Source organism: Anolis carolinensis, chromosome 1 (assembly GCF_035594765.1).
Source record: "Anolis carolinensis isolate JA03-04 chromosome 1, rAnoCar3.1.pri, whole genome shotgun sequence".
Lineage (NCBI taxonomy): Eukaryota > Metazoa > Chordata > Lepidosauria > Squamata > Dactyloidae > Anolis > Anolis carolinensis.
In genome coordinates, this window is record NC_085841.1 from 65,918,830 (window position 1) to 65,932,381 (window position 13,552).

The 13,552-nt window shown below is 41.7% G+C and overlaps 1 protein-coding gene across 3 annotated transcripts in view; it reads left to right on the forward strand.

Annotated features, from left to right (window-relative positions):
- frmd1 (FERM domain containing 1) overlaps positions 1–13,552 on the forward strand; it is a 60,850-nt gene that overhangs the window by 21,302 nt on the left and 25,996 nt on the right. For all 3 annotated transcript variants that reach the window (XM_008124645.3, XM_008124639.3, XM_062976053.1), the window contains 2 exons: positions 7,666–7,864; positions 11,194–11,284. In XM_008124645.3, the coding sequence (XP_008122852.2) occupies positions 7,769–7,864; positions 11,194–11,284 (187 nt within the window). In that variant the 5' untranslated portion in view covers positions 7,666–7,768. The remainder of the gene's footprint in view (positions 1–7,665; positions 7,865–11,193; positions 11,285–13,552) is intronic.

The window sequence follows — 13,552 nt, forward strand, 5'->3', positions numbered from 1 at the left end:
TCTGTACCCCAAGAGACTTCTCTGGAGGATTGGAGTATCTCCTAAACATAAGGGTTGGGGAGAGAAAGGAAGCTTGAATCACCTAAAATTGGACAGAAACACCTCCTGTGGAGATCACATCATATAAACTTCACTTGATCACATAATTTCACAGAGGAAAATACAGAGATGCAATATCATATTTATATCCCCACGTGCTGGTATATATCTTCCTTGCACCCAACTTTAAAGAGCAATTATGCATCGGCAGTTTTATAAGATTACTGTACATTGACAAGCTGCAAGTTTACAAGCAACTTAAAGGCACACAAACAACAGAAGAGGTGGTTCTTGATTTATGCCAGGACTGTATTCCTGGACTACATTGAGATTGACAGATATAGTTTGATTGATAGAAAGTTCCACAGGCACAGTCATGTTCAAATGGAGTTGAACTAATCTCAAAGTTTTACCCTACACACAACCAATTTTAAAGAGGTTTAAAGCAAAAAAAACAGCTTGCCTTTTCCAGATGATAAGACTCCATTTGCTCACCTCTACACCCAAGGAAGGAGCTCCCAGTGGTGCAGCGGGTTAAACCACTGAGCTGCTGAACTCACTGATCAAAAGATCAGCAGTTTCAATCCGGGGAGCAGAGTGAGCTCCTGCTGTTAGTCCCAGCTTCTGCCAACCTAGCAGTTTGAAAACATGCAAATGTGAGTAGATCAATAAGTACCGCTCTGGCGGGAAGGTAACGGTGCCCCATGCAGTCATGTTGGCCACATGATCTTGGAGGTATCTACTGACAATGCTGGCTCTTCAGCTTAGAAATGGAGATGAGCACCGACCCCCAGAGTTGGACACAACTAGACTTAATGTCAGAGGAAAACCTTTACCTTTACCTTACACCTAAGGAAGCAAAGCAAAAAAGCCCTCCAGCCACACAAACCTCCAATTTCATCATGCTCTCATACCTCCTCTCCTAAGCAAAGGTAGGAAAACCTTGACTTCTTTCTCCCCATCACATCCCCTTCTAAACAGAGAAACTACATTGCTCCTTGGCTGTTGGGACAAGTGATGATATCCCTTAACAGCAAAAATAGTTACGGAAATGTATCATATCTTTTCCTTGTATGCTTCTTAGATTATTGGATCTGTCTCCCTCCACATGATCTCATTGCTTTTCAATGATAACACTATATAACAAAATTTGAAATTTTTTGGGTTCCTGGTTCAAAAGTGCTATTCCTGTTTAATTGTGTGGTACTTGCATTGAAAGTAGTTATACTACAGAAACTTCATTTTTGTGGCTGCTACAAACTAAGTTGAATTGGTTGAAACTCAATGAGATATTCTTTGAAAAACTCTAGCAAAATGTGCTGCAGGAGCGAATGAGCACCCGCTGTGAGCCCCAGCTCCTGCCAACCTAGCAGTTCGAAAACATGCAAATGTGAGTAGATCAATAGGTACCGTTCCAGCGGGAAGGTAAAGGCACTCCATGCAGTCATGCCAGCCACATGACCTTGGAGGTCTACGGACAACGCTGGCTCCTCAGCTTAGAAATGGAGATGAGCACCAACCCCCAGAGTCGGTCACGACTGGACTTAACGTCAGGGGAAACCTTTACCTTTACCTATGTTTGTAGTACTAGAAACTGGATGTTGTAACATCCAACTGGGAGCACAGAAATTGTCATCAGCCCATATCAAATTTCATGGACTCCATGATTCTACATTTGTGCTACACACCACAATAAGCTTGTTCAAAATCATACTTTTAATTTTTAATGGAATTTGAGATTTCTCTCTAGTTGCATTGATAGGCTGGGCAACATGGAAGTAAGAGCTAGAGAAAACCCAGAAGGATCAGAAAAAACTCTTCCTAGAAACGTAACTAGAGCCCTAAACAATCCTCAAATTGTTAAGTCTAAATTTCTGTCTCCAGTACTACCCACAAGCAGCACTTAAAAACCATAAATAAATAAATAGCACCCATCTTCTTGTGTTCTCTGAAACTGGTATTCTGAGGTCTGCTAACTGCAATCCTGGGACCAATATATTGTTACCATAACTATAAGAACACTGATAGCTTTGGCCTCCTTTCTTTTGCCTAATCCCGGTTTAAAGCCATCTAAGTCGATGACCATCATTAGATCTTGTGGTCATAAATTCCATAACAGAATTACTGTGCTCCTGTGAAGGAGCATTTTCCTTTTGTTTGTTTTAATTCTTCCACCATTTAGCTTCATTGGATCACTACATGTTCTTGTGAAGAGAGAATCTTTACCCATTTTCTCTGTATTCTGTATAATTCTTTAATGCCCCGCTTGGTAGAGATGTAGTCTCCCCCATATGTCATTGCTCTTTCTTATACCCAAGGGTGCATCAAGATGGCTAGGAAGCCAGAACTTTATTTATGAAAACATTTATTTATACCCTATATCAAGAGAGCTCAATGTAAGTTAGAAATACCAATTAAAACAGGTTAAAACAGTGAGGCAATTTAAGTAAGTTAAAATCATATTAAATGATATAATTTAAAACAGATTTTTTAAAAATTAAATTTTCAAAGCTATATATATTAGCATTTAGATTGCATTTTAGAGGTCCACGGGTTTCGATGAACTATCAAATTCCAAAATGGTGCATAAATGCCAAGGGTATTGGTGCCAGTCGGACATCCGGGGGAAAGCATTCCACAGTTGGAGCACTTTGGTCTTCTCAATGTTCAGTGAGAGGCCAACCTTTTCTTATGCTTCTACTAAGGTGTTTAAAGTGGTTTATAGGTCTTCCTCTGAATGAGCACAAACTACATTATTGTCAGCATTTTGGGGCCGGGCTGTGGTGCAGGCTGGTTAGCAGCCAGCTGCAATAAATCACTCTGAACAAGAGGTCATGAGTTTGAGGCCAGCTCATGTCGGGGTGAGAACATGACAATTAAAAATAAAATATAGTCCCTGCTCGTTGCTGACCTATGCAACACGAAAGATAGTTGCATCTATCAAGTAGGAAATTTAGGTACCACTTATATGTGGGGAGGCTAATTTACGACACCATAAAAATCATCCAGCCGCCATTGGAATGAGGAAGTGCCATCGCAGTGGATGATGAAGCAGCTGCTCCCCCTGTGGCCAGAATCAAGCATACCCTCTGGAAGCTGGAGAAGGTTTAAATTGCCTCTGCGTCTGTCTCTGTTCTATGTTATATGGCATTGAATATTTGCCTTATATGTGTACAGTGTGATCTGCCCTGAGTCCCCTTCGGGGTGAGAAGGGCGGAATACAAATGCTGCAAATAAATAAATAAATAAGTTCTTTAACTGAAGTTGTTGTGACCATCAACAAGGTATATAGAATCACAGCTATGAAAATGGATAATTTGGTTGGGACAATAATGCATCCATTTTTGACACGTGATCCCACTTTAAATGAGTCACTTTGGGAGTCATTGCTGTCCAAGACTGTTTCCATCATGGAGGAGCTGCAGGATGTTCACAAATTTATCAGGGCATTCAATAATTGGAGGGCACTGCATGCCTTCTTTGTGATATTCCAGCCAGCAGTAGAGATGCTGCATTTTGCACCATCTACGTCAGTGGTTCTTAACAGTGGGTCCCAAGGTGTTTTGGCCTATAACTCCCAGAAATTCCAGCCAGTTTACCAGATGTAAGCATTTCTGGGAGTTAAAGGCTAAAACATCTGCGTATCCACAGGTTGAGAACCACTGATCTACATCTTCCATGTCTTCTTCAAGGACAGCCCCATGTAAAGCAAAGCACAGTGGTCAAGAGGTTTGCAGTGCATGAATAATTGTGGCTAGGTTATTCCTGTCCAGGAAGGCTGTAGCTGGTGCAACAGCCTCTACTGACAGTGATGGATCACTGCATACTTGCTTCTTCAAGGTGAGTTCAAGCCCATCCAGAACAAACTGTTTACACAGTTTCAGTTTTATCTAGTTATTGTAGTCAAATACATGGTGCAGGTGATAATGGGAACAGGAGGTGATTGGGGGTTGGGGGAGAACCAAGCAATACACCTTTCCTTCTGTGATGGACTAGTTAGTGACGGGCTCAAGCATTTGAATTAGTTGAGCAACTATTAATCTGGTTGTGTGCTTGATAACCAAATGTAATAATAATAATAATAATAATAATAATAATAATAATAATAATAATAATAAACTTTATTTTTATATCCCGCTCCATCTCCCCGAAGGGACTCGGGGCGGCTCACAACAGGGACAAGCTCGAAACAACGACACAACATATTTGACAAAAATTTAAAACATTTCAATGATACACAAAATAAAATAATGGACAATACATTAAAATCCAAGCAGATAAAATCAGAGTAATTAAAAGCAAACCAGCGGGGACAGGTTTCATAAAGTGCTGTATCATAGAAATGAGTAACAGTGATAAAGTGCCATACGCTTTTAAAACAGAGAAGTATTCTGATGACAGCTCTATTGGGCCTATTCATCCAAATGCGAATATATTCTATATGAAATAGCAAGCATATGTAAAAATTATTTTCAAGCCACAGAAACTAGTCTTAAGATATCTTCCTGTAGCATTTTTATTTCCTTTATTTACAGTCAGAAGAGCACAAGTTCCCAAACACCATTAAGTCCGTTCTAGAGAGATGCTGATATGGGAGCTTCCAAGATCTATTTTGTGATGCAGAGCAAAACCTGTAGCCACAAGTCAAGGTGGAGATGGAAAGATAGGCATGAGTGTGCATTTGCTGTAGAAACTGCAGTGCTGGCATTAACATCTAGCAGCCAGAATATGATTGGCAATATGCCTTGTTTTTAATGCATATTAAAATGTTCTGTGAGTCCAAGTATTAGACATCTAAAGATGATACAGTTGAATTCCTGTGTGGCTAAACAAATTCATATTTTATTGAGCCACCATAATCTAGTACAGTATGGGGTGGACTAGGCCCTGGAGACACTAGGCCCTGAATCCCTGATCACCAATAGATACCTATTGAAAACCCTTTCTGAATAAATCTTGACAAAACAACCCTACAAAAAGGTCATTAATAGCTAGAGTTGACTTGAAGACACCTAACAGCAATACAGTTTTACCAAGTTTCTGTAGTAAGTCCAGCTAGGGCAATGTTTAGCTTACCATAATTCAAATGCTAGTGTAATGAAGCTGAAGAAGGTATGTATACAAGACTGATTACTCCATAATACCATAGCTTCCTTTGACTCTGTAACTTTGCTTTCCATTTGTACATACCAGGTACAGAAGGGCTATTTAACTACAAGTTGTTTGCATTTTACTTGGGTGAATAAAAACTAATGTTGATCACTTCCTACCACCTCATCACACTGGGGTTTTTTGGTCCCTGGCTCTTCTTTGGGGATGGGCTTGCCATCAAATGATGCTTCCTCGCCCACAACTGAGAGCTAAATGGGTTTTTTGGTGCCCTTTCCCCTCTGATGGGGGAAAGGCCAACATGGCAACATGTGTTGCCACTATTTCCCCCATCTGATGGGGGAAGGAGGGAGGGCGAGTGGGATGCTATGAGGTGCCCACGATTTAGCCAGCTATTGCCAGCAAAACAGAACAAAATGGAGGAGGGGGCGGTTAGTGAGAAGAGGTCCTAGAGCCAGTTTTATGAGTTTAATTTTATGGTGAAATTATTTTTAGGCTACAACTCCCAGAACCCCTCAGCCAGCATGACTCTTAGCTATGGGCACTTCCACACTAGACTTAAATGTGTGCTGAAGTGAGTTTTAAAAACCTGCTTTGGCACAGGTTTAAGGGCCCATCCAGACAGCACCTATAGTGCGCGCACTCCTGCATTTTTCCCTGGGGCGTCCAGATTACACTTTAGGGAAAAACAAATGCTTTCAGCACAATACAGAAAAACCCTGCATTGTGCCGAGGTAATTTATCTGCTGGAAAGGCCCGGATCTTTCAGAAGGCCTGGGTCTTTCCAGGTGCAGGCGCTGTGTAGATGGGACCGGAGATCGCACCATGCAACTTCCGGTGCCCACCTACACATCTGTCTCAGGTTTCTTGGGCTCTTGGAATCCAAGAAACCTAAGGCAGCCCCCACCCCCTCCCAAAACCCTTTTAAAAAGTCTTTAAAGAAGGAAAGTAACTCACCCAGGCTGCCATTTCCCCTTCTTTGAAGCTCTTTATGTGAATTGGCCTAAGTCTACACACACACACACACGCACCAAAAACCCAGGCTTTCCCAGGAGTGGGGTGTCTGCATGCCATCCCGGTAACTACCAAGATGGCATGCAGCCACCCCAAAGTCCAACGAAAAATAACCCCAAAATTGTAAAATAAAACTTACTCAGCCGCCATTATCTTTCTTCTGACCCAGGAAAATGACGCGCCAGGAGACTGGGGGGACTGGGTGGAGGAGGGATCCCCTCCCCCGCCTCCTGGCACATTATTTCCTCACACCAGGAGGGTCCAAGGAGGATCATAATAGAAGCTGGGTACTTTTTTTTCTTTTAAGGGCTTGTTTTGGTGGAGGGATGAGTGTCCCGTTAGTTTTTTTGGGCTCATGGAGCCCGGAAAACAAAGATGGCTGTGTGGTTTTGGCCCACACCTGGCAAGGCCCAGATCTTACCTAAGGTTTGAGTCTTACCAGGTGTTTAATTAATTCAGTTTTACCGGAGGTGACATTTGAGCGCCTTCAGTAAAACCGAGACAGGTCTTGGTTTAAAGGCCTGTCTGAATTGGCCCTATGTAGGCTAAAGGGTTCCGAGAGATAGATCCTTTTCTAAGCTCTGCATATATCTAACATTTAACATTACTATAACATTAAAAAGAGCCCTTCTAGATAAGACCAGAAATCTGTTTACCCCAATGTTTTGTTTGCAATAGTGGCTAAGCCTGTGAGGTGCATGAGTAGGACATAATGGATAACAACCCTGCCCTGTTCTTTGCCCTGGCATCCGGTATGAACAGAAATACAAGTGTAATGCTTGTTTATTACGTGGCACTATGCATTGCTTTGGTATGTCTCATTTCCATCCAAGTCCAGTGTAATTTTATTAATCAGGTGCTGGAGGGAAAAAGTATTTCTTCCCACATACTTTTACTAATACTCCTAAACCCACAAAAGCATGTGATTGCTCTTTCTCTGATTCACCTTTTGGAAAGCTGCCCACACTATGGAGCTATTTACTATTGACTTTGTAATCTTGTGCTTGGTATTCTAACTATTTTTCTCTTTTTATACCCAGCCTTTGTTTGTGTCTCATACTTTTTCTAACTTTCTTTCCAATGACTGTTGTGCCTTTAAATTACTGAACACTCACTCCTGTAGGTCAGACAAATGTGCAGAAAAGCAAAATAAAAGATAACATTCAGCTAGGATACTTGGCATGGGGGACAAAAAGAATGATTCAGGAGAAGAGAATGTCTGTTCCATTAAATGCAACTTCCTTGAAGCTGAGATAACTTTCCAGAGGTTTGTTTTCCCTCCTGTAGTGTAACATAGTCAGCCGCTAATCATGAAAGAGCTGACTAATGTTAGAATTACTTATGACTATACTGCTCTCAATGTGGTGTCCTGAGATGCTTTGCTGTTAGTGCTGCTTATTGGAAGGAAGCTAAAGATCTGTCATTAATGCACAAGCTTCTGTATTGCTCAGTACGTCCACACTTTATCCCTGTGAACAAACGCTGAGGATTTTGGTTTCCCAGGTTCGAGAGAGAGAGACGTTGTTTGGTGTAATTCCTGAGACTGCGGGCTGCTGTATCCTTGTCGTGGTGGAGCGGGTATGAGACGTTTGTACTTGGTTCTGCTATGAGTATGCCACGGCTGCCAAACAAGATGCCCCTGGAGTTTAGGAGTATGTGTGTGCTGCTGCCAAACCGAGACCAACTCAGCGTGACCGTCGGGGTAAGTGAATTTAAGCTTCCGTCTGAGATCACACCATGAATGACAGAGATCGGTGCCTATTGTGTTTGAAGTAGCCAGTGTAAACAAGGTTCCTGAAGGCTTGACTGTTGAGAAAAGAAATTTGCCTGCCAGCCCCCTATAATTATCCAAAAATTTACACTTGCCGATTCTTTAGCTAAACAAGACCACGTGATACATCTGTTTTCAGAAAAAAAATTGTTGTCTCCTGTGTGTTTTTCTTTTTCAATTCCCCCTAATGATTATACAGCATTTGAAAGTAAACATTTGTTTACATATGAATAAACACAAGTCATGCCTCAGTCTTTGGACTTTACCAAGTAGCTTTTACTTCACATCATCTGATCCATACTTTTAATCATGTTTTTCCAACACAGCAGACTTTTTTCAATAGGGATGATCATATTTTCCGTAGTCGTATCATTTTTGGAGCAGCTTGGTACAAAATGAAATGACACATATCTTGGGATGGTGAAATATATGTCAAAATTAAGGGAGAGAATGGTGGAACACATTGTCTGTGCTGGATCTTTTACACTAAAGATATACAAAGGAGCTGGTTTCTATGCTCTGTATTTGATTTTTAAAATGTTAGATTCCTCTGCTTTTGAAATCAGCGTATTAAGGAAGGGAAAAAATCTTGTTACTGGTAAATTTCTGTAAAGATCTGGACTTAAAAAAAATGCAATATGCACCTGCTTGGAGGGTGTCTCTTTCCAAAATGCATATTTTGGGGCAGCCAGTATTTTATTTCCATGCACAGACCTGCCTGTTTTCCTTTTCATCTATTCTGCCAATAAAACTTGCAAATGAAGAAAGGGAAGAGAACGGGAAGCTGATTAAAAGATCTGTTGCTGTTGACAGATATAAAGGCACGGAGTGCTTTAAAGGAATCTCTGAAGAGAAATGCATAGATCTGTACATGTTCAAAGTAAACTATCAAAGGAGTTTTGCTGTAGTCTCCCACCCAGTGATTCACTAACATGGTCCTTCAAAGAGGCATCTGAAAAAGGCAGCATAAATAGCCAGAGGGACATTAGGGTGTCATTACATTCTGTCATGACCTTTACAGCTGAAGAATTAGGGGAGGATTCATACAACTGGCTGTTTAGATTTAATTTTACCATGTTTTCTTGGCAAGATATTTAGTGGGAGTTTTTCTCCCTCCCTTTCTTTTCTGATAATTTACTGGTTAAAAGTTGCTTTGCTCCTTTAGGAACTTAACATGCACTATATATAAATTCGTTGACACACAGTTACCATGTTTGAAAAATGAAATATAAAGTATTCTGAATCTAGTAACAAATTGAACATTTTTAAAATAAAATAAATATTTTGTTACAAATGGAGGTACAAGGCAATTCTCTCTCTCTCTCTCTCTCTCTCTCTCTCTCTCTCTCTCTCTCTCTCTCACACACACACACACACACACACACACACACACACACACATCCTGCAACTACATCCTTGAAGTCACCATCCTCTTGAATTTTTCTTCATTCTTCTTCCCTCTTTTTCTTTCCTTCTGGGCTCCCCATCTTTTGCATAAAAACATGCTATAGAGATCACAAGTTGCTCTATTCCTGTACTAAATAGAAAACCCCAATGTCCAACATGTGTTAGTTTTTGCTCATGGCCTTCCTAGACCGGAGGTCTTTTCATGGATTTCCCTCTACTCCAGTGGCCATTGCACATGGCTTGCCTTTCACTGTGCATTTCAGAGTGCCTCCAAATCCCTCAGTAATCCTGGAAGCATGAGAGAGGCCTCAAGAAGCTAAAAGATAGATCTTTCTTTCGATAAACAAGGGATTTGTTCAGGATTTTCCCATTTTCTTACCTAAGACTTCAAGAGAACCTACATGAATATATTCCTCAGTGTTAAAATTTTTCCCTTTGTTTTTAGACAGACCTTGATATAGATTTGCATCTCTTCATACTTTTCAAACTTAGCATTTCCCTTTTTTTTCCTTTTTGCAGTAGTATCTGATGGCTTTTAAAATTCTTTCAACGCTTGCTTGAAGTTCTTCTTTGTCTTGTCCACAGTATCAAATATTTGTTTCATGTTGTTTTTGAAAGTTTTTTTCCACTCTGCCTTGATTTTACAAAAGGATAGTTTTCAGGAAAAACAATATTTCTGCAAAATTCAGTCAGCTCTTATAAGAGAAACCAGAGGCATAGTTTCCTTGTCAGAGAGGCGTGTTAGCAGGCATGGATAGACTTTGAAGAGATTATCAACTAAAACTTCTTATGCTCTGAAGTGCTTATAAAACCATGTGAATATGAGCAATTTCCTTGTGACTTCCAAAATATATCACTTATTCTTAAGTTTATGTAACCTACCTTACTTAACTTAGTGCCTTCCAGAAATTTCAGGCTACAGTGACTGTTGACCATGCTGGTTAGGGCTGATTAAAGTTATAGCTGTGAATATCTGGAGAGCACCGCACAACATGACCTGCATACCTGATCATAATTCTCCTTGGACCAGCACTTCAAAATACATAGAAGCAACTTCTGCTGACCATAGTTAAGTGATCCAATCATGGATTACATATCTAGCTATACAATAGATAAACCTTGGTTTGCAGGTGCTTGTCTGTTCTTATTCTCTATCTGCTCAGGACACAGTTTCATAAGTTTCCTCCCATCTCCATTGTGTAGCAGCTTTTTGAGGTGAAGCAATTACTATTTCGATAACATCAAAGCCTCTTAAAGAAGAGCAGTGGTCCTAATTGTAGTTTGTTAATTATCACTGAATTGATACATAACATGAACCTACATTTAACATGAGCTGGAAACTGGGTTTCCAGGCACTAATTTATCAGTCCAAGACAAATTATATTTTGAGGGTGGGCTTCAGATATTAAAACATAAATCATGATTCCATTAGAGAAATAATGGTTCCTGGTATGTATGAACTCAGCGTATAGTTTGCCGAAAAATTCACAGTGTATCCCAATATGCAGACTTATTACACTGTTTCCTCCTATTCTGTTCATCATAAGAAATTATACAAAATTATAGTGTTCTTCACACTACTAATAATCAAAATATTGGCCAGCATAGCTAATAGTGAGCAATGCTGGAAGTTTCAGTCCACCATCAATACACAGTGGGACAGTGTGTACAGTTCATGCTATCTCATGTCATAATTCAGTGACTCAGATTCCTCACTGAAAAAGTTTACACAGACTTGGGACTTTGCTCCTTCAATTTTTCAGTGTCCATATGTCTTAGACTCTCCCATGGTGTTTCAGGGTTAGGTTGATTACGTATTTCACTTTCTTTCCTTTTTCTTTTTTTGCTTGTAGGCAAAAGCAACTGGACAAGAACTCTTTGACAAAGTTTGTGACATTCTGAAAATTAAGGACCCACACTTCTTTGGCATTAGTGTCGTAAAAAGTAAGCATGGAACCCCATGATCACTCACCATGGGCATCATGGAAAACATGTCAGAATCCTATGGTCTATTGGAAGAAGGAGGGGAGTGCTTTTCATTTCTCATTTTCCCCTGTGGCTCTTCAGCCATCCATTTTTTTTTCGTTTTCATCAATACTAGACAGAATTATCTGGGGTCAGATATATTGGATTCTTTTCAAAGATATAATTTGTAAAGTTTTTGCTGAAATTTAGCAGACTTTCAATTAAAATCAGTGGTTCCCAAACTTATTTGGCCTCCCACCCCCTTTCCAGAAAAAATATGACTCAGCGTCCCCTGGAAAGGGGGGCGTGGCTTAGAGGGGTGGGTGTGGCTCCTGCTCAAAAGGGCGGGGCTGAGCCTCTCCCCTAGTCCAAGATGCAGGGCTGCGAGGGGGAGGTGGGTGGGGCCACAAATGGGCAGCCAGGACTGGGATGGGCAGAGTTACGAGCTCTGAGGCAGGACTGAGCTTCTATCCCTGTCCTGCGGCACCTGCCAGGACACAGGGGGAGGGGCTAGAGGAGGGGGCGGGGCCTCTTCCCAAGTGCCTGACAGGGCTGAACCTCTATACCCTGCCCCCGTGTTCTAACAAGCGCCTCAGGGGAGGTCTACAGAGGCTCAGCCCTGCCTCGCGCTCTTGAGAAGAGGTCCCCCCCCACCCCTAGCCCCACCCTTTAGTCCTAAAAGGCCTCTCAGGAGAGGCTCAGCCCTGTCTCGAGCTCTTGGAAGGAGGCCCCGCCCCCTTCCCTAGCCTCGCCCTCTGTGTTCCAACAAGTTCCTCAGGAGAGGTATAGATTCTCAGCCCTGTCTCGGGCTCTTGGGAAGATGCCATGCCCACTCCTCTAGCTACGCTCCCTGTGTCCTAACAGGTGCCTCAGGGGCTCAGCCCTGTCTCCGGCACTTGGGAAGAGGCCACGCCCCTCCCCTGGCCCCTCCCCCGTCTCCTAATAGGTGCCATCATCGCCCCCCTGGATCACTCCAGCGCCCACCAGGGGGCGGTAGTGCCCACTTTGGGAATCGCTGATTTAAATTATGATATAGAGAAAGCTTGCAAAAAGTACAATTAATTATTTTAGCCTGTGTGTTCTATCTATCTATGTAGAGATGGATCCAAACCCATGACAGCTGAGATCTGGACATCTTTCGGATATTTTGGTGTAACCAAAAGCCTTTTTCAGTGCCTAGTGTTTCTACAGCACTACGAAAGACAATGATCTCAGAATCCAGAAAAGACTGGTTTTCTAGACTTTGGGGAGAGAAGAGCGCTATCCCCATTCTAGTGGTTTCTCCAAGGACAGAAATTAGCTTGCCTGAATAGAGCTATGAGTGCGGGTGTTCTGGATATGAACCCTGCTACTGTTTGAGTCCATGTATCCCAGAAAAGCCAAGCAACACTTTTCTTGCTTCTCTGATCAGAATATTTTGTAAATGACCCTTAAATATGCAAGCTTGCGTGCATAACTAAATATTTCCTTTTATCCTCGCCACTTTTGCTTTAATCGGATTGAATTGTGCTTGCTTTTTATTTAATCAAAGGAACACATCAAAAAAGAAGCAACTTAAGCACATGACAAGGATCTGTAAATTTCACCTTTAATCTGTTGGTTTTTTCTCCCCCCCCCCCATTTATCTGGGAGGGAATGTTGGAGTGGGGGAGAAAGAACCTTCTGATTCTGTAAGTGAAGGATTACACTGCAGGTTGGCATTTTGACAATATTAACCTCATTAGAGTTGGAATGTACTGCTGCAGCATTCCTGCACCAAAGGGTGGATGATGGCTGAATAAAGCAGGCTGAGTCTGAAAAGCAGAGAATGGGAGTGGGGGGAAAGGAGGGCTCTTGGCAGAGAAAGGCAGGGAGATCGCTCACTGTTTATGAAATTCTAAAGTGGCTTAATAAGTCTCATAGGTTGCCTCCCCCTCCATCCCTCTTCCACACACAAATAACACTCAGTTTCTGTGTTTAGTCATCTGCTTCCCAGAAATGAACCTGAACAGTCATGCAGCTGGGTATTCTGTTCAAGGTACAAATACTGTGAAATGTACTCCCAGCTCATATACAAAAGTTTAATGCACCTGTTAATGCTAAGAAACCCAGGAGGCAACCATTGGCATCCTCTGCTGGTATTTTTGGGTATTTGGGGGCGGGCAAGTGTCTTCGTGTTCCTCCATTTGGGTCTGCTTGAAAGTAGATTTTTCTCTGTTTCTTTGCAGTGAGGAAGAAGTTGGCACTCACCTATAGAGCTAAACTGGA